The sequence below is a fragment of the Temnothorax curvispinosus genome, unplaced genomic scaffold (assembly GCF_003070985.1).
Source record: "Temnothorax curvispinosus isolate PA1 unplaced genomic scaffold, ASM307098v1 QBEX01015898.1, whole genome shotgun sequence".
Taxonomy (NCBI): domain Eukaryota; kingdom Metazoa; phylum Arthropoda; class Insecta; order Hymenoptera; family Formicidae; genus Temnothorax; species Temnothorax curvispinosus.
The window spans coordinates 3,128-25,505 of NW_020225678.1; the positions used below are offsets into that span (position 1 = coordinate 3,128).

General features: G+C 39.9%; 2 protein-coding genes across 2 annotated transcripts in view; one reads left to right on the top strand and one right to left on the bottom strand.

Moving 5' to 3' along the window:
* The first annotated feature begins 2,126 nt into the window (after positions 1 to 2,126).
* The window catches only part of LOC112466119 (mitochondrial pyruvate carrier 1-like), a 39,880-nt gene continuing 19,628 nt past the window's right edge, over positions 2,127 to 22,378 (top strand). The window contains exons 1-2 of the mRNA XM_025034016.1: positions 2,127 to 2,465; positions 15,390 to 15,507. Of these exons, the coding sequence (XP_024889784.1) occupies positions 2,382 to 2,465; positions 15,390 to 15,507 (202 nt within the window). The 5' untranslated portion in view covers positions 2,127 to 2,381. The remainder of the gene's footprint in view (positions 2,466 to 15,389; positions 15,508 to 22,378) is intronic.
* The window catches only part of LOC112466116, a 49,241-nt gene continuing 33,542 nt past the window's right edge, over positions 6,680 to 22,378 (bottom strand). The window contains exons 4-6 of the mRNA XM_025034013.1: positions 10,179 to 10,596; positions 8,022 to 8,191; positions 6,680 to 7,597 (exon numbers count right to left, since the gene is read on the bottom strand). Of these exons, the coding sequence (XP_024889781.1) occupies positions 10,343 to 10,596 (254 nt within the window). The 3' untranslated portion in view covers positions 6,680 to 7,597; positions 8,022 to 8,191; positions 10,179 to 10,342. The remainder of the gene's footprint in view (positions 7,598 to 8,021; positions 8,192 to 10,178; positions 10,597 to 22,378) is intronic.

Consider the following 22,378-nt stretch of genomic DNA (forward strand, 5'->3'; position numbering starts at 1 on the left):
ACTTGAACGCATAAGACAATAGATGGGTGCCTTAAATACGCTGAATTAAGAAATGAGAATTTGTAGTGATAGGTTGAAATCATTATTTGAGAAATATTGATGCATATTTGCACTGTTAAATTCGTAGTGTCAAATTATATTCAATTTGAGTCATTTTTAATTCTTATAGGTAACCGCTGCTCCTACTCACTATATTTAATTTAACAAAAACAATGTTAATTTAATTAAAACAATATTAATTTAACTAAACCAATGGAGTTAAAATAATACTGTTTTTTTGTGTGTTAATTTCGACATACACGGTGGTGAAAAATAACAAAATGTTATTTAACTTAAGGTATTGGTTTAAATTTCAGCCTTTATATATTTACCAGTGTGATTAAACGAAACGAAAATTTGTAGTATACAGAATATTACTGAATCAATTCAGTTTGTAGCACATTTAGAAATTAGTATTGCTATTGCTTCAACACTTTTATAGTATCTTATACATGAATAATTTTTTGATCATAATGACGAAAAAGTAAAGAAATTTGGTATAGGTATTGAGTCACGCAGCATCTTTATTTTGTCTTTTGAGAGTAATAAAAGATTCTGCATTCGGTGGAATAGATAAATTATTTGATATAAATAATACATATTTATATATTGATCGAATATCAAATTGCTTGCCAGAGTTCAATCTCTTATTCACGATGGAATACGTCTGTGCATAGTAGCGCGCGCCGCGCTCGCGCTCGCGCGAGTTGCCATGTGGATAATATCGGGAAACTGAATACGCGGCACGTATCTAGCATTAATGAACTAATTATGGCGAGGCTATATCGAGGCGGTGTCTGAGAGCGGCGCCTTCAGCAAGACGCCGATATCGTCGACGCCAAAGAAATTGTATTTATTTTTTCATGCAATCATTTCGCTAATTGCCTCTCGCTATGCCCGCGTGCATGAGAGACGCAATAAATATTCGTGATTAATTAAGAAACCGAGATATGCGAGCGTTTCATAAGAGGGAGGGAGAAAGAAAAAAGAGAATGCGCTTATGGGTTCTCCTAATTGGACGCATCGTACCGCCGTTTTGCGCCTCGGACAATCATTCTTGACGTTTAAGGAATTTCGTTACTGTACATCATATAATTGAAAAAAATGCAACACGTCGCACATATTATTTTTTGTTTGAAGGCAATTGTGATCTTTTTATTTAATTCCTCAATTTACGCGAGTTATGCTCTATAATTCTCATCCCAATATCCAATCTAAAAATGATATAATCATATTTTGCGTACACGATATGCGAAAAGACATGTTGTGTAATAAGAAAAATAAAAAATAAAAATATCAAATCCTTAATTTGTTACGCTTATGTACCCAAATGAATTTGTGACTTGCACCATAATCGAAATATCCTTGGCATAATAAGACGACTATATCAAAAATTACATAAGAGCGGATGTTATATAAGAGCAATGTAATTAAGTAAGTAAGTGGAAAGGAACATTTAATTAGTTTTGCACATCGAAGTTTGTATTTCATCATTCACTTCAATACAAGTGGAGATAAAACGAGATGATAGTCATAATCGACGAAGTGTTAGGAACGTATATTAAATATTGTAAAAAACATAAACACGAGATATTTACTTCATCGATATTCTTATCTGATATTATTCGTTACACATTTATAATGTGATTGATGATAGCACATTTAAAAAAGTCAAAAAGAAGGAAACGCTATCGTTTCTCTTATCTATACTGAAATTGAAGAAATAGCATGAGCAACATGTTAAAATCGAATAAATTCTTACACATCTACATTATATATACATGGATATTTTTTTATCTCTCATAAGTTTATTGCATGACGATTTATCATCAGTATTATCGACAAATCTAGATAATTCTGTCAACAATTCATTAAAATTCCTTCTTAATCTGCGCACATAGCTGCGATATAACGTATTTATTTATTAATCGCAGATGTATATATTTCATTTCAAAACAAATAGTGAATATTTTATGCTAAAAAATAAAAAAAAATGCGATTGCTTATTTTCCAAATTGCAGATTATATAAATCCAATTTGAAATGCTAGAATACTAATAGGTATATATTAAATTAAAACGTCTTAAATTAATACAAACATCAGGTTTTAATGTTGTACTCTAATAAAAATTAATTTTTTTCTTTTTCTTTCTCTATTATTTATCTGATAAATCTGTAAGAAAGATTACAAATGTCCGTCATGTATAACGATGTGCACGAATCGTTATCGCGGTGAAAAGCACATAACGTATCTTCTGGGAAAGATAGTTTTCCCGAGTTTACGCAGATACGCGTAGAAAAAAAAAACGACCGGCCAGAAGACCCGGACGCGGGATTCCCCCAATGGCATCAATAAATCAGTTCTCGCGCGATTCGTCGTTTAACGACACAATGAGAGCTGAGAAAACTGTTCCGCGCCATGACAGGGTATGTCATTACTGCATTACTTATAAAGCCCCTTCGCGGCCACGCCACGCATGCCGCATACGAATGAAACCGCATCGCGATCTCTCTCTCGCGGCGGCTATTACAAAACCTATGGAAAAAGCGACCTATCCGGCACGTCACGTATGCAAGGATACGATCGAGAGTCCGGCCATTGCGGCTCTTAATCGAGCATTAATATGCACGTTGAATATTGATCAGTCGATCCGTGGAAAATGTGTTTCTTTCGCGCCTGGAATCCGCCTGTGTTTTCATCATCGAGAACATTGCGGATGTTCTCGAGGGAAAACCATAATCTGCTCAAGAAGATCGTAGTCACATGGTTTTAATCGAAACTACTATATATTCTCATAAACGACGAATCATGATTCAACTATGCTTGAAGCTGTTGAAGAAATTTAAAACGTGAAATCCAAGTCAATAAATATTTTCTACGAAATCTGGCAAAAGTTTTAACGAGATTTCGAAGTTTCACCAATCTCGAAATAAAAGAACTTGCCTTTATCTCGCCGTTGCGCGTTGGCACAGAACATAATACATGCTCGCTCAGGGCATGTATTATGGAACTTTTCGGAATGGATTCCAATCGGAATCTTATTGTTTAGTTATTTCCTAGATTTCTATTATGTTTTCTAGGGCAAACGGAATAATTCCGATCGGAATCCATTCCGAACAGTTTCATAATACGTGTCGAGGGATATACTTTGCGTAAAAAGTGCGTCCAAGACTAGTCGAAGAGTCGTCCTTCCGCGTATCCTTTCGAGCAACGTCTCGGGATGTGTCGAGAAATCCCAACGAAATGGCGATGTCATCGTCGCCCCGGCCGACACCTATCCCATAAATAATCTCGACATCGAAATTCGTTTGACGGATCCATCGATCGACGATGAGTTTTTCCCCCACCTGCTTCTCTGTTATCCCTGTCCGACGCGTCCAACGCGTCGACGATGATAGTGTGTCGATGTTGTACATGGCGAGTGTAGCTGTCGTCGCGGTAGTATCCCGTCGGACAGGTTATAGACGCCCTTCGACGCCCGGCAAACACGCCGTTTCTTCAAGCAAGTAGAAGACCGAGCCGCCGATCCTATCCGTAATGTTCACATGTCCGCGAACTCGACCAGCAGCGGGCACCCAACCGGCGTTGAAGCCCTCGCCAAGAGGAAGAAGCGAGTCGGCGTTCAGGGGGGGGGTCAAAGACGGGTTAAACGGACCATCATACCATTGTTTCCGCCGCCAAACACGTATAACATCCGGACCTACCAAAATCCTTCGACCTCCCACTCTCCTCAACTCGAGGACACCGCCTCGAGAAACAAAACTGTCCGGAAAAATATGAGTCCTCGTGTACTGGCGAGCAATAACCACTTGGTAGATACATAGGATGCCATAGAAGTATCACTGAGAGATCGATAATCCAGCTTACGTCGAGACAATGATAATTTTTTAAATGTCTGATAACGAAAACGTTGCGACAGATTGACTTTTTGATAAGCAGATGGACAATAAAAGTATATTTTCAATCCTGAAACAAAGGCCTGCGATTATCAAGATATTTAATATTGATCCAAGATTACACGAAGAAGTACAGTATACAATTAAAGAAGACAAAAAGATGCTAGTTCTGAAACACCCTTTAGAATATATATAAAAATGATCTCAATAGATATTGTCCCGCTGGAAGTTTTCCAACCGTATAGACGACTTTCTGGATCAATAAACTTTTTAATGATATCTCGAACTTCGGGATGTAAACAGTGAAAATTACTTCTGCAACGTATTGAAGAAGAATAAAAAAAAGTCTCTAAAATTGTCTAAATTGAAATAAAATGCAGCTTATTTTAAGTTGAGTTATATCACGTGCAATAGTCCTATTGCTCGATTTTGAGCGTCGTGATTCCTACTGCATATATTTGGATCAGATATACTACATAACGTAATAATTATAGCCACGATAGCCATCAATAATTATAGCCACGAGATTCACGCAATGCATACATAATTATGTTATAATCATTATTCCAAATGATATATTCTCTTTCTCTCTTAAAACTTGTTCTTATAACTAATAATAATTAAGAAAATAAATTCTATTATTGTTGTTTATGATTATAATAGCAATTTTTATTTACTTACAGCAAAGAATATTATAGAAAACTTCTCTTGTGTGTGCAAAGAGATAAAAATTACAAATATAAACAAATAAATTTTGAAAAATGTTTAGATAAGAAATGCGCTTGTGCAATATTAGCGGCTTTTTATTAAGATTAATTTTATTATCTAATACAAATGCAATTATCTAATCGTTCTAAGTAAAAAGTATTATTGATAAGAGTATTCATTACTTTAATTAATTTCGAAGTTTCACCAATCTCGAAATGAAAGAACACGTCTTTGTCTCGCTGTTATGTTTTCGTAATTAATTAAACTAAAGTTGTCATTACGGATAGAGATAATTGTCAAAACAATATTAAGAAGATTGCATTGTGACATTAGTTATCGTTGTGATAAGAACATGACAAAGCGAGTCATATAAGGCATTTTCAATAAAGAATATTTGAAGCTTCGTGATGTCTCTTTGCTCTAAGTTTCTTTTTATGCTCCGAAGTTTTATAGTTTTGAAAACCAGTCTTTTTTACTTTACGCTTATGCTTCAATTAGAAAAGTAGGACTTGTACTTTTCACATTCTATCACAAAAGAAAGGGATCACGTAACTATAATTTTGTGATGCGTTTGTTAATTTAAACGCAAATACATCAAACGATGTACGAAAAAATGGAGCAGACGCTCTCTCAAATCGCTCTGGCATGCACTATCTTACATATTTATGGCAGATTTAATGAGCGCTGTTACTAAATGCATTTGAAGGAATCTGCGATCGAGCAAACTGTTCAATAACATGAAACTACTCTGGGTGCTCGCCACGAGAATTAAAAATTATGTCGCAATCATTCATAAACGTCTCTGCCAGGATATTTCTTTATGGTACGTTTTGCTCGGTAGAAATTGTTATCCATTTTAAATAATGAGCAGTAATATTTATAACTTTATAATTCTGAGCATTTTATGAAGAGAAAGCATGTTTGATAATTAATTAATATTAGAATGGAAAGAATGCTTGTATTTTTTTTTATATCTAGTTTTCCTTGTTTAGTCGTTTGGAATTGCTTCATATTCATTGATTCAGTAATTACCGGCGTACAAATTGCGCCATAAGAGATATCAGATTTCTACAAATAAAAATTGCAGACTTTCCGCTTTTCCGTGCCGATTGCTTTCACGCGTGGGCAAATTTTTACTCGCCGCGGTAATGCAAATCTTAAAACTTACTCCTCTCTCGCGAGTTTGTTCCTCCTCCACGCTTTCTATTACTTTCTATATCGCGTTGAGGATCTTTCGCGCGCGTCGCGTCGTCGCCGCCTCAGCCGGACAGATATACCGGCGTTAAATAATTTCCGCGCGGGAACGGAAAGTACTTTAAGCCGGCGCTATCTGCGGGTTGCGCCAACAAAAGAACGAGGGGAATCGTTCGACAAGAAACCGATGAAGGGTTTATCTTAATCCACGGTTCACCGAGTAGACGAGCTCCGCGCCAATACCCCTGGGCCACCCCTTTCATCGTTTATGCCCGCCCTCTCGCACGTAACCGATCACACTTCGTTTGTTTTACTATAGATATTTTTTTGTTATCTGGACCACTTATAATCGCGGCCGCGTTTGTAACGAGCCGGATAGCACAGTCGCCGTTCTACCAGCTTCTATATTTATCACAATGTTTTTATTTCAATCAATCGTTTCTTTCTTTCGCCTACTTTCCGACGAATTGTAATATATTTCTATTCAATTTATATTTATCATACTTCAATGTTTCTCGAACTTGAACACATTATTCTTCGCCGTAGTTTAACAGAAGACATCGAGAAACATTTTACGCAATTAAAGCGGCATTGCAGTCGCGATAATACTAATAACGGTGCTTCCGAGAGTTAGCATAAAAAAAAATAAAGCCTGCTTAAATGTTCTGTATCGCAGACCACTTCCGGAGACCTCCGATTCTGCATTCTGGGTAAAAACACTTAACGAAGTTATTGGACGTCTTCGGGCCGGCGCGGCGCGGCCGCAGGATACCGTTAACAAAAACGCGGAACGTCGGCGAGCGACGAAGAAGCGATGGCGGCTTGAAATAGAACGAACAACCGGCCGGTCGATCGGTCGATAGTCTCGCGCGATCGGTTGACGTTTTCCTGGAACGTTACCATTTCACACTCGCGGGTGGTAGAGACAAAAATCCAGGAGAGGGAAAGTCTGACGAATCGATTCGAAAGGATGTCATCATAGTCGAGACTGTGGATGGGCGCAAACACCTGTAACACCGTGTTCACGGCGTCACGTGCCCGGGTGTTGCCGTGACGAAAGTCCCGATGATCGTGCAAAAACCGGCACGGGGATAAAAAGCCGATCGGGCTCGCGCTGTTCGGAAGCCTGGGGGTTCCCCGCCGGTGAGCGCGCCATGAGAAACGTTAAAGCGAGAATTTGTCATTAGATCGTGAGATTTGCGGTTAGATGATGCGCAATCCGATATAGTTCTTGCTTCGGTGATTCTTAGTCAATCGTTTATCGCTTTTCTCGTCGTTGTAGCGTAAGTAAATCGATTACGGTTTGCTCGCTATTTTTCGTCTACGCGAAACAATATTATGCCAAGAGATAAGAATTACCAGTAATATTTAATTCTCACGCACAGGCCCGACCGACGACTTCATCTCGTGTAAGCGAATTGAAAAGTGTCCCATCGGCTTGTCGAGCGACCAGCGAACCTTCATGGTGTACACGTTAAGTACTCCCAGATCGGACAAGCGTGCGCATACTCGATTCTCTTGATCAGATACATAGTCAGCATGACTCCGCGATCCGCACCCTCGACCACCGACGGTGTCCCGCTGACTATTTATCTTGTTACATCGAAGTGATCCGATTCTAACAGGAGATCAATGACGGCCGCCGACCACCGTCGGCTACCCGGCTTCTTGTTGCGTACGATTCCTTGCGGAAATGTAACGATGGTACACAAGAAGCTTTTCCGTATAAATTGAAAAGCAGCCGTACTATCTTGTATTTCCTGCAAGAGAAAGAATATGTTATTTGATTATAGAATTTAAATGTTACATAAAGCAAATATCAAACAAACCGGGATAAGTTACTACATGATATACATGACTTGGCTTTCTCATTGTATTCTGATTTGAGTGTGCACGCTATAAAGCGAAGATGATTAAATTGGATATAATTAATCGCGGAACATTCAGAATGTATAAAAGTGTATCTTGTTCGATATCCTTTCGCTGGACAAGCAGTCGGATACAACGCAACCGATTGAATAATGCCGATGGCAATGAATCAATAATGCAGGAACAAACTTTCCTGCAATGGGCGTATAACGTGCTAGTGGACACTTAAGCGAGGCGACAGAGGCACGTCTTGGGCCATGTGTTACCTAATAATTGCGTTCTGTAGTCGCCCAACAAATATTTATTGCTACTTACCGGTCGGTGAATGTAAACGGGTCGGACCACTCTAATGGAGAACACCTAATTTCGCCCACGCGGTCGCAATCGAGCCGCTTCGTGTTTGAGAAAATTAATTCGATTCGTGGGTCCATTCTCTGATAATAACGTCGCCGGAGATATTGTCGTGAGTCATCACCGGAGCCATTCTGAAATATATACGAAAGATATATAATAGCGATCGCGCGTTATGCAATCAATTTTTTTCATACTCCGAGAAAGTTCTTTGCAGTAGGAAACGATAATTTTTGACGTAATAAATGTTTTGTATTAAGTTTTCTCTGTATCTTATTATTAACATCAGCTGTTCGATTTATTTGCGATGCCGTGGGCGAAGCATGATATGTGCCGCATTGACTTCAATTATCGACGAACGAGACAATTTCCTTTGGACGCTAATCAACCAACAGCGTCAGGGAAAAGTACACGACGGGTCAGGATAATATGGATAAACGACGACGAAAATGCTAGGGCGGATAGTAGCAAGAACCGGAACGCATGTCAGCTCGTCATCATCGCCGAAACGTCAGTAGGTGTTTGGCCAGGTCGCTAATGTAATATTGTTTGCAGGAGTATCGGATGTAGACAGCAAGTAACTCGGGAAAAATCGTTAAGGAAGTCTCTAAAGCTTATGGTCAACGCTGTATTTCTAATCCTTAAAAGATAAAAATATACAGGACATTCTTATAGAATATATTTTTAACATATAGAAATTATATATTTACAGATATGATTTTATGTTTGTATAACATATCTATTTTCTATTGAAAATTTAGATGACAAAAATAAATAACTATATATGAATGTCTGTAGCGATAAATATAACGATAATATTTTAATAATTATCGTGCGTGATACTTTGCGTCCACACTACCGAGCGCCATAAAATGCAACCTGGTGGAGTCGGCAAATTGCGTTTTCCGCGGACGTTGGCGCGTATTCCCGCTGTGCTCATCGTCCCATCTAATTTACACGGATACGATATGTTCCGATTAATCGCCGGTTACACCGGCGCGAATTAACTTATCGTTCGCGTTTGGCCCGAGCGCTGCATCACTCGCGCTGCAACCGGCCCGCGATGCAACCATCTCGCGTCGCATACCGTTCGTTGGGAGCATTGCGAATCTGGCATAATACGTGGAAATCATAAATATAATCGACCAAGTGGGAGCGTGCACCGGGCATAAATTGCTCTCGCATTAACGAGATTCGAACCCGCGTGCAACATTCCCTCGAGTATGCGTTTCCCCGATTCCAAAGAAAAGGAGCAACGGCTCGTTAGTCGCTATTGAGCGTGTGCTTGTGTCAAACCTGTTTTCTGTTCCTCCGCTAATCGCAGAGGGTTCATTAAACGAGTAAACTTTGTCTTGATATTAAACAGTTGACACTTGCACGGTTGTGCACTTGAGCCGAAGTCAAGCGTACTATTACGTTACTCAAATATTACTTCATCGTCATATATAATTACGTTTATTATGAACAGAAAGTTGCCGCATTATTAAATAATAATTTATGTTTCAAAAATAAATTACGGATATGAGTAGAAATCCGAGACAATGTCCGTTTGCAATTTATAAATGAGAAATATTTCTTTGTCAAACCTGCTGTGATGAAAGAGAGAGAATATTATAGATTAGAACTTTAATACTTTCTTACTGTTGCGTTGGATTGATAATGTATACAGTTGTATGTTGTATATATATATATATATATATATATTTATGGAGGCATAGAAGCGTATCACTCTTGAAGGAAAATCGCTTCCTTGCTTCCTTGCATATGTGGTGGTTTTAATTATGATACTGACGCGCATGACAGACATTTTACTTCTCTTGACCGGCAGCTATATTGCAGCACAACACGATATATATTTCCGTTTAAGATATACTCAGATGATCTTGATAGTCGCTCGGAAACATGCTTCCGATGCGTCTAGCCGTATTGCGTGTTTCCGCGTGTTGATTTATACCGTGAAATTGTAATTATGCAAATGCCGACGGATATGATCGAGACGATCAAACTGTTTCGCGCTGCATGTGTATTCGCATCGGAGGTAGACTTGGGCCTGTTGTTTGGAGGCAGGACCAATTTGGTATATATATATATTTGCATAGATATAACAACAAAGATACTTACTGGAGCACTTTCGCGACTCGAGCACCTCCCGTCGATCGCATTAAACCCGTGAACTGCAGCATTGATCAACATCAGCGACGGATTCTCGTCACGGCGCGATCGCGAGGTCGTTTCTTCTGTTCGCCGGCCAGTTAATGGCTCCGTTTCTTTCCTATGCCGATCCGTCATTGACTTCCGAACGTGTCCGCGGCCAACCGTTTCGCGACGCCGTAACTCGTGCCAATCGACAGCAGATTTGCGTGACCGTGACGCAAAATGCACCACGGTGCCTCCCACTTCGTTCGATTTTTGCGGCACGGCATTTTAATGTCTCCTCGCGGCGCACGGTGATCCAGCCATCGTTTCGTTCTCTGTAATTTGTCGTCTCGCCGACCAGTCGCGTCCTTCCACGCCGTCATTCTCATAGTTCGCACGCGTGCTGTGGATAAAACCAAATGATGCGTTAATCCATAAGGTAGCTTATAATTATATTGTATAAAAATTGTGAGAAATATATAGCTTATTGTTAATGATTTTTTTAAGTGTCTCTGATAAATATGATACGAAATGTAAAATAATTTCATTCGCGTTAATTTATTACAATTAAATAGATATTTAAAAATATCTAAAGGATTTTTCGTCATAAAATTTGTTAACATATAATGAGATCAGAAAAAGAATTATTGTAGGGATAAAACTAAACATTTACTGAATTTTATAGCATAATCGTTGTGTATAAAACAGGTATTTAGTTATTTACAAGCATGATTGAACCGAATGTAAAAACCGAAATTACTTCTCGATCGAAGTCATTGACCGTTAAAAATTAAATTACCACGTATTTTATAATCATGTTTAGCGATTAATTACGATTTCGCAGATCAGGGACCGTTCACATAGTCGAATCAAATAAATACGAAGCAACAGTTACTTTCGAACCACTTTTATCAATTTGGGCTCTTTTTAATTTATGTGATAGTTATGCGTTGATAGAATTTGTAATAATTAGCATGCATATATGGTAGCGGAAATAATATTAAAATAACAGTTTTATTTCGTTTTAGATTATATCATATACTGTTTAATTTTCACATCAAAAGCAATTATATTATTAATAATATAGTATGTATCTTTTTTATAAATTAAAAGTTAAATAAGAGAGTTTCTGAGTTTAAGAAAGAAATTAAAAATATATTAAAACATTTTTTTTAGATTATGTATTAATACTTTCAGAAAATATGAATTAACATTAATTAACATATGCAATTCAAAATTAAAAGTAACCATATAAGTGAATCTAGCTTAACAAAAATTAATGGAACATTTTACATTTTTAGTATGTGAATGTATCATGAGCTTATCTTTGATTTAATTACTTCTCGCAGACACTTCTGAGAGACCGGACACACTTAATATGCACGTTAGCCTTTTATCTTCCACTAATTTGTCTAGCAATTATTCAAATGATTGCGTGAATAATTACGCAGCACTCGCTCAGTTTACTTTTGATAAATGGTCTATCCACGATAATTATCGTAGTTTGATTAACCGTTGATTATTCAATTACGGGAAAATATTTCGTTACGCTCAATTGAGCCCTCACGCAGGTAATAAAACGGCCATTAAGTAATAACCTGTTGACATAATTACATAAAAACAAGCTAATACATATATCAATTTATAATTAAATAGAAAGCATGGGTTTTATTGATATCATTGTCAAGTATGATATCTTAATTAAAAATTAAAAAATGATTATTTAACTATTATATTCAACTCGTTGTTTAGGACAGATTATTAAAGAGCTACATAACTTTTGGACATTTGAATTATTTGCGTTATCCATGATCTTGAGTCCCAACGAAGAGACACAGTTGTCCTCGAATAATTTCGATATCATAAATAACAATTCCACGGATTTCCGGGTGGACCTCCGTTCTCCGCAAGAAACCGCAGAGACCCGGCAGGAAAGATGATTGGCGACCGGGAGGGAGAAACGAGTTTATCCGGGTGGAGCCCCCCCGCGCCTCAACCCCCCGCTGTCGAACGCGCGATGGGAATAAAATGTGAAACTGTAAATTGTGCGTGGAAAGAATCGGTCCCTGGGCGGTCGTGGCGGTCGACCATGCTTTTCGTGGAGTGGCCAGGGGGGGTGGAATGGCGGATGGGGGTGGAAAGACTGGACGGATGGCGGGAAGCAGCACGAGAACGGATCGGTTCTCGCTCGAGCACCAGGCGAGGATCTTTGGAGGATTTAAATGCGCGTTCGGGCGAACGAGACGGAGGGTGTATCACTCGTAGATTCGGGGGTTGGAAATTTGTTAGGTTACGTCGGACTATCACTCCCTAGTGAATATGAAAAAAGAATTCCTCACGAAGCTTTCAAGGGTCGACTAGGGTTGGAGGTGGTGTGTCGGTGTTCCTTGCCGACATCCCTTGCCCCCGTAAGAGGAGCGGCCCGGTTCGTGGGGATTGAGGTGATGGTTGTACGGAGGAGAGAAGCTGGTGGCCGAAGGGTAGGAGGGATGTAACATGGTGCCAGGAATATAAAGCGGGGGATAAAGGAGATGGCGGTCACATATGCGACTCGTAAAAGCTCTTCTGAAAAGCTGCATCCGTTCTGCCACCGTCCTGCCCCCTTTTTCCTCTTTTTTCGCGATTCCGTCGGAGGAAGAACCCGGCCTCCTCCATTCCAACGACGACGTGGCTTTCGCGCTTTTAACGTCGCGGTTGACCACAAAAATTTGGCTCTGGGATATGATTTAACGTGAGACAGCACGAAAAATATTCGCGTATTAATTTGATAAATTGCTCTATTCCATTACATAAAGTTTATCTTTTTTTCTCTTATGATTACCGATGCTGTATATAAAAATACATATTAAGTATCGGAATAATCAATATCATTTTACATTTCGAAAAGAGGAAGCGCACAATTAAAATATCACATTTCCTTTTTTTATGTTAAAAATAATTTTGACCAGCACAGGTATAGAAAAAGCAGATTAGCGTCTTATGCAGCATATCGCTTATGTCGTGAACAAAGCGTGACCGCTTGCATAGCCACAGGTCACAGTCCCCGAGAGCATGGCGACATTGCGTTTCTATGGGAACGTGGCTTACCCCGGTTATCTCCCGATACCGGCGAATATTAAGAAATGCCGTTCTCGAACATTCGCGGACAGAAAATGAGCCATTCGTTTGCCGATCGGAATGAGGTACTGTCTATGCATGGCACGGACGCGCCACCATCCAACCGTCCCATAAATAATCGTCCTCCTCTTTTAGCTTAAACCTCCGTGCTCTCTTTTCGGTCTCAACCCTCCTTTTTCCTTTCATCGCCCTCTCGCTTACTTTCCCTCCCTGTGTCCCTCTCGATGCGTACCTATATGTATTCGAGGATATTGTGCGAGCTTCCTAGGATAAGAAAGATACATATCCAGAATATAGCGATGTAGGAAATATAATGGAATAATGTATGGGAATATGCAATTGTATAAGACACATTCTGAAAGAAATTTGTTATGAAATTGCTAAAATTATTTATTTTTATTGTTGAATCTCTTCTTCCTAATTTTTATTTTTTGAAATATATATAAACAACATATGTACATGCGATCTATAAAATTCAATTAACCCTTTCGCCACTTGAGATAAAGAAAAAACAATTGTATTAGAAATTGTCAACATTGTCTTATTTAAAAATTGGTAAATATTTAGCAAATAAAATCTCTTTCTGAAACTTCTCTAAAAAATTTTTGCACGTATTTGCTGTAATAAAGAGAAGACGTCTATTTTGCGACATTTATTTCAAACAAACATATCGCTCCCTTTCTCTCGCGCCGTTCTTTCAACTTCCCAGACATAAATGGCGAGTTACAAAAAACACCTCGTTTTGAATGCGACTGCTTTTTGCGGTAGTACTGACCAACGCTTCCAGACAATTCTTGGCGGGTTTGTCGATCGTTTAATCGTCCATTTCCACCTGTCAGCCCGAGTCGATGGAAGCACAAAGGCGATCTCTATCCTGAGGAGAAACTCTCGCAAGAAAGCGAAGGCAACATTCGGCTAGGAGGGTTGCGGGAATGGGCAGCGAGGGAAAGAGGATGTGCGGGCTGGGCAAGAAGAAGTCTGACATTCGAGGAGTCGACAAAGATTATGAAGCGCATACTGCGGCGAATAAAAATGGTTTCCGCGGCGGGGGAGAAGCGGAAAACAGAGACATTGTTCGTTACAGGGAGTTCCTGGAGGATGCTCCGTGGGAGAATAGGAGAAAGCGTAGTCGGGGGCTGACGATAAATGTCCTACGTTTAGCGCATAACGTACAATCTTATGTAATGTTTTGTCTTAACTTATTTTCGTTCTTTATGCAGTAAGTTAAAAATCTGATCATTGTTAATTGTGTACGAGTATTCTATTTAAGAATTTTATATTTATTATTGATTATTTTTCTATTTACATTCTATTAAAATTCTATTATATATGTTACATAAAAATATGAAAAACATCAAGATTGTTTTCACTTTGTAATCGGAGATCTTCCAGAATAGATGTCACATGACTGTGCCAAGTTATCATAGCACCGTATCTAGTATCGACGCGTTATGAGCGTTTACGATTACGAGAATTAATCAGTTATAATTGCAATCCGGCCCACGCACAGAGTGAATGAATGAATCAGGGTGTACGAAAGAACAACCTGCGAAATGCAAATGACATGCAAGATTTATGTAGATTGTGGAAAGCAGATAATGGATCCTGCGTCTGAGCGATGCTCGCGAAGTGGAAAACTTAAAAATAATTAATCGTACTTAACGGTAGTGACTCGACGAGATTTAAGCCAGCAAAACGCGTTCCGCTTCCTACGCGCCAGCGCGTCGGATTACGGCAAAAATAAATAATATTTTTTATGGTGCAGGAAATTGCACACCCCACTATAATAAGTAGGCATCAAAGACGATGATTGTTAATCAAGGAACCAAATTACCAGCGGGAATATCTTCACGATCTCACGCGTCCATGTCTGATGCTGTAATTGTAGAGTATTCTAATGCGCATTGCATAGTATATTAAACGTAGGATTCGGTATTTATGAGCGCTTGCACTCTAAAAAAACTATCTAAGAGATTTATTTATATTGATTTGACATATGTATATCAGAATGCATATTCTAACAATCGCAACCTGTAGAGCTAATAAATACGTTGAAATGACTCTAACTGATATTTCCAGCAAAATGAATCAGTGATCGATCCGTGGTCGGGGGTGGCGCAAAACTGCGATTACGGACAAGGGAGAAGAGGGAGAGATGCGGTCCTGAGAGCTCGAACGACGCCAAGATCCACGCAGGGTGAGTTTTCTTGCTCGATGGACACCTTTTTCTTGCGCCGATTGTGTGCTACGTGGTCGCCGCGACACAAATAGCGTATGATTGAGTGAACGCCGCGAGGGATTTTCCGGCGTAGGAATGGCGGAGTGAGTTTCGAAGTGTGCGGCGCGACGAGGGGTAGAATAATAGAAGGAACATAGACATTTAGCTGTACCGAGAGGGTAAGGCGTTTCGTGCAGCCTCGCGGGAGCGTAACGGCTCCTAAAACGATGTTGCCGAATATCACGTCCCTTTCTTTTTCACGAAATTTTTGCGCGCCAGGGTGTGCGTCCAATTCGCTTATCCTCAAATTTCTTGATTTTGGACTTTATGCTATAGAATAAAGACTAGAGAATATTCATTATTTTAAAACAACGGTTAGATATTTAAATGATTAATAATTAATACTTTGCACATAAAGTTAATGTAAAAAAAATGCATAGACGTTTAATATTTTTTCTATGGCGCAGATATATATTTATAGTGTGATCACGATTTAAAAGATATAATAATTAAAAAAGCGAAAGATAAGAAAATTGAGATAAAATAATTAAATTAATCGAAGATACCCACATATTTCGAAACTAAACCAAAATTGAACTGTAAGGTATATCATCATATCGGAGCTTTATTCGCTCTTTTCCATTTCGAGTAAACGAAATCATCGACAGTCGGCGGAGTCGATCAAGTAGACGTAACCCCTGAACTCGTCTCGGCGGTCTCTTTCTCTCTCTGCTTCCTTCTTCTTTTTCCTTCGTTCTTTGCCGTCAGTAAAAACGGAAGCGGAGGGCTTGGCGGTTCCTAGTTTATCCGACCGGCGTTTCTGCTCGCGTATCGCGGTATCCTATCGTATCGATATGACTTCCCTGAGGGTCGCTCGAAGTAAAATCATTAGTAATGCCATTGTGTTGCCCTCCATCCTCAACCATTCTCGTTCCCCAGGACAACCGATGCTCGACATGCCCGCGGCCCTTTTTTGCAAAATTCAAGCGATGAAAGGCAAAAGGGATCGATTGTCCAATCATTTTTAACTTATCTCGTAATTATGTAAGAGACTATTTTCTATATCGCTATGTTCAAAATTAATATAAGTTATTAGTTAATAACATAAATACCAATAGAAATATTGCGCGGAGCTCATAAATGTTATTTTATATCTTTATCCTAAATAGTTATTATTTGATACATTAAACTAATAAATTAACTAATAAATTTAAATTAATTTGAACGAGAGAACCAAACGACGTATTTATAAAATCATAAAGCAAATCTATACATAAAGGCATAATATTGAAAATAAGCACAAAATAAATGTTTGTGTTACATTTTTATAGCCGTGAGAATATCAATAATAACACGTTAGAAGAGTACATTTGTATAAAAAACTAATAATTCTTTTATAATCCCTGTAATTTACTTCGAAAATTGACGAGGAATCTCGCGTGTCATAAAGTAGAATAATATCTCCCAAATGGGTCCGACGATATTTTATATCGATCAAAACAGCCTTCATCGAGCACTCAGTATTGCACGCATGGCCTAAAACGTTTCGAGCGGAAATTTTTCACTTTGATTCCAGTATTTATCGGCACTCGTTACGATCACTGTAATCGACATGCAATTAGCCCGAGCAGATTAATACCGCTCGAATACTGGTAATGGGTACTTTGGCCGATATGTATGTAGGTGTGCATTTCGCGCACAAATACACATGTATATCTATTATGAAAGAGATACACAGGGGCCGTCTGTTGCACAGGAAGAAGAAAACGAAAAATGTGAGGCATATATATGTCTATCCAATATTTTAAGAAACGTATTATGTATAGATCTGAGAATATATTCTGACTTTAAAATGGAATACGAATACAGAGCATAAATAAGTCGACTGTGTTCGTTGACGTGCAATTCTGATTTTGTTATAAAATAAAAAAAATGATACAAATATAATAAAATTATATAAATGTTTAAAGATCAGTAAAATATGATTCATAATTATCGTTTCTTATTGAATTTTTATTGTGCCAACATTGACAAGATTAAAAGACACGATTTTTGCATTTTGACACACAGTTGTTATCGTTTTACATCGCAAACTGCGAGTCGTCGTATAAAATCGGAACAATCGGAATTTCGTATGATGAATTTCGTAAATGATACTGTCGCGATCGGTAATCCGGCGCGTATTCTAGACTTGCTATAGGACATCCTACAGCACAGCGTCTCCATTTGAGACGACGAGAAGATACGACGCCCATTCGATATTTCGCGAGATATAATATAGATACACGTGCGCGATATTCTGCCCGTATACGTACGACGTATCGATACAGAAACGGTAGTGGATAGGTAGAAAGAGGTACGGGGGGGAATATGATGCGCTCCTATCCAGATATGTGAACGACGCAGATATAATACAGGTACGTACCTATATACGGGATGCCCAAGTCCGGGGGATTCTCTGCCGCGGACGTCTGCTTCACGATAAGATACGGCGCGCAGCTCCGGCCGGAGATCTCTCGGTTTTGCAGAAAATTCGCGGACCCCCTTTATCGGGTTTCCTGATAGCGTTCCTTTTTTCCTTACGGGATGGCGGCGCGGGGCGGGGACGAGAATCGGAGGGGGAGGAAAAAAGGAAGTTGAAGTCCACGCCGGAGTGGATATCGACATTTGGTTCCGTATAAACGGTTCGAATCAGATTAGAAGCCCGATCGCTGGATGCCAGCAGCGACTTCGATATAATCAAAACGAATTTTCGACGATTCTCTTGATAGTTACGATGTAATAACTGTCGCTAGCATAAGTTGTCTCAAGCATCAGAACTTATAAGGCTGATGTTGAGAAAAATTGTGGAAATGTTGGAAGACTCTGTCGATGACGATGGAAATATTGCTGATGACATATAATAAAAGATTAGTCACTGGTGTTAATTTTATTATCAATCATAAAAGCTTTTTTTTACATTTTTTTAATTATTACTAAATTGCAAACGTAATTGTGACATAATCGGAATGCGAAGATTGCCCAATTCTTTCATAACGTACGGCAAAAAGAATCGTCAGCTTTACCTGTGAGATGGGCTGTGGCGAGGATCGGCGGAATTTAAACGTTATGTCGGAAAGATTTCGGATTAGATACCGCTTGCATCCTGCGGCGCGTCTATCGGCCCTTCGACAACCGACGTTGAACAAAACAGCAATCAATAAAGACGAAGTTAGTATCCGTACGGCGGATTCCTTCAATCAAATTAGGAACATCAAAGTACCCAGCAAGGCGAAGGAAAAGGACGAAAGGACGGAAAGGTGGACGAGAGATCTTGTGCAGGGTGGAGGTCGACATTCCTCGAAGGGTGGCTGCCAGGAATTAGCCTCTATCTCCAGAATCCGAACCCCCGAGACAAAGAGCCATCCTCCGTCTCCTCGTCTTTCCAACCCCCTGGCTCTTTTCGTCATCTTCTTCAACTCGTGTACCCGAGCATCCTTGTGCTTCCTGATATCAGCTCGCTTAAGGAATCGTCTTGGGCGTGGTCATCGAATCGAGTTCCAATAATTTGCCACCGAAATGCTAAACCATCTTACGAGATAAAACGTTACAACAATCTCTAAATTTTATCATTCGCGATATAAAGAGTGTTATATATATTTATATTATTGATTTTTAGGCAGAGTAGAAAAATATATGTTGCATATATTCATATAAGAATTATGATAAATATAAGATATAAAATTTGTATTAGAAAGTATTTAAAGAAATTGGAAATTATTTTTAATGATCGTCGAAAGAAAACTCGCATACACGTCATAATTTTCGCGCGATACGATTTCTCGCAAAAGGAAAACGCGCGCACGATATTATCTCGTAATTACGCGGCGTGCAATAATCAGAATGAAAACCTCCCGGTCTGTTTGATGTCTCGGCACACATGGTGCGTGGCCGGTTGATGAGCCGCGAGTCATATGCGCACGTAAAAATCTGGCGAATCGCCGTTTTCCGTGCGGTATGTGGCGCGTGTCGTTATTATACATTTATTTATTATAATGCCGCGATTTCCCGCACGCCTTAGGCGAAGGAAAATTGCTGTGCAAGTATAATTGACGAACGTTATCTATAATGAAGTTTATATTATCCTTTGGCTATGAGGTCACATTTAGTAAAAGTAGTTTAATAACAGTAATAGGTAGAGTAATAATTGCAGCTGCAATAATAGGAATAGTGGCAGTGGAAATAACAGCAGTTACAATTAATACGTCGGAAACTTCATACGATGTTATGCGAATCTTACACGTTGCGAAAGATAACAGGAAAAAAGGAATGTGTGTTGATTTAATTTATTCAACTATAAACAAGTAACGCAATTATAAAATTGCACGCTTTCCAAGTGATTAAAGGATAGATGTTATAATACGTTTCATCGTAATTGAATACTACAACGTGTATTTAAACGCGACGTAATGACAGCAATAAAATGAACAAGCAATTTTCTGCTATCTCTTAGATAACGCGAAATGAAACATCTCGGAAAATCCCTCGTTCGAATAAACGCGAACACTTCGAAAGGGAGTCTTAACTCGCAAGCGGGCAAATCTCCCTCAATCGCTGTTCTCTCGCGCCCAACGAACGCAGCAGTCTTCTCGAGCACATCGCCATCGTAGAATGCTGCTCTCGATCGCACGATCGGAAGTTCCAAAAATCGTGTAAACGACCGCTCCTCGCTACGATCTCGGGGTGGAATGTCGTTGCGCCGGGGGTGAAAAGATTTGACGCGTAGACAATGGCCGTTGCATCTTGGAGCGATACGACGGGAAGAGGAGGTAGTGAGGGGGTCCTGGTAGTTGCAAAGAAACGGGGTGACGGCAGGAAGGGGAGGGAAAGGGAGCTTGCGCAAGCGCCCCCAGGAAAGTGGCGGCATAAGCGGTCGCACGGGAGAAACCACCCCGGCTCGGCGGTGGTGCGGCTGGTGAGCTCGAGACGAACGTCTAAGAGAAAGAAAGAAGGAGAGCGGCGGTAGGGAGGCAGTGAAAGACGGGGGCGAGTAGGGGGATGTAAATGCCCCCGTGATGTATCGGATCGATGCGGCAGCATCCAGACATCCCCCGCCTTACTACGCGACCTAAAAACGTTCTCCGAGGCAGGAATGAGTTACGGCTATCCTTTTCCTTTCATCGTAATTTCGTGCCAGACAACTAGTCTTACTCGGCTGCGAGAAATTCAAGATGTTCGCTACAGTGAGTCACTATAGAATAACGATCAGATCAAATAAATACCAATTTTTCTGAATGTTAATCTGAATATTTGAAGAATTTTTAAAATTAAAAAAGAAAATTTAGTTTTGATTTGTATAACATTGACATAAATGATGTTAATGGTGTTAGCACTCATAAATTAAATGTATGTATATAAATTTTATTTCAAATCTTCTGCAATTATTTTCTGCTTCTCATTAAATATTATCAAGCGTATATACCGAGCGATCGACCGGCGCAGTGCCGCGCACGAGACTTGTAATAACCGCGTTTAAGCCCGCGATGATACTGCCGAGTATCGTTAGAGAAAGTTCTCGTCGCAGTTTCGAGATTTCCTCGTTTGCCGAACTTTTTTGTACCGAATCTCGACAACCGCCGCGCCGGTCCCATCTCACCCGCGTCGGGCAGTACATAGCCCGGGCCACATACACGCGGTACAGCCCCTGGACTGTACGTCTCGAGGTAAGTTTACGGATAGATACATTTTCTGCGAGCCAGAAGCGCGGCGGCAAGCGAAGTTACTCCGGGAATTGCGGGCGAGGCGACGATGTTCGTGCTTTTACTTGCCGACAACTTTTCTGCGACCGGAGGGACGGTTCTCTCGCGCGCAAAAGCCCCCGGAACACCATCGACGGGAACCGACGTATATGCTATTAATGAACATGTGTGAACCACCATCTTGCGCGCTGTGCAGTTTTCACGGTACTTCCTGGATGACTTTTAGGTTTACGATTTGCTCCTTAGCTTATACAACGTGCCCCTGTCGTAGATCTTTGAGAAACTATTATGTTCTAAAAGGTAGCTTTCCATATTATATCCTAGATTACTATGTTGGAATTAAATCTTTTGCAAATATTTCATAAGATATCAAAAGGTAAATATTTTTCTAATTTGTATTATCTTTGAGAAGACATTTATAATAAGATTTAAGAATTTATAGCTAAAGATATGTATTATATGAGAATGTATTGTGATGAAATTAGAGAAATCTCATATGATTTTACTTGTGAAACACACGACAACGTTACTCAGTCCGCACGAGCTTAATTCACACCGTAGATTTTATTGGAGTCGATTATTCGTTTCGTCGCACGTTATCAACGCGGAATTAAAAAGTACAATCGTGCCACGCGCGCGTCATGTTTCAGTGCTGAAAAACGCCGCAGCCATCGATCGCGCGTGCACTTACCGATTCTCGCGCGTACACAGATCTACATTTATTGATAACGCTGACGTTGAACGCAATAAAGCAGCGGTAATTGCTGAGTTAACTTATGGCTGCGTCTGCTCATTAACACCCGGCGATGCGGCTACTTTAATTAGCAAGCCGAAGGTGCCCCGCCGCGCCGCGCGCACGTTCCGTATAAAAGTCGGCCTTAATGGATGACCGCGATAGCGTTTAGCAGATGCATTTTCATACGGCCGCCGGCAATGACGTACTTACATCCGGATGTGCATCAGCAACGGAGTAGAAGATGCGTATGGTACACTTGGGCGCGAAGCGCGCGACGGGGAAGGAGAAGGCGATTTTATCGAATCTTGAAGCACGCATTAAGACCGTTTGTTCTCTGATAATTAGGGGAAAATCCGCGCTTACTGGGTATGGCAGC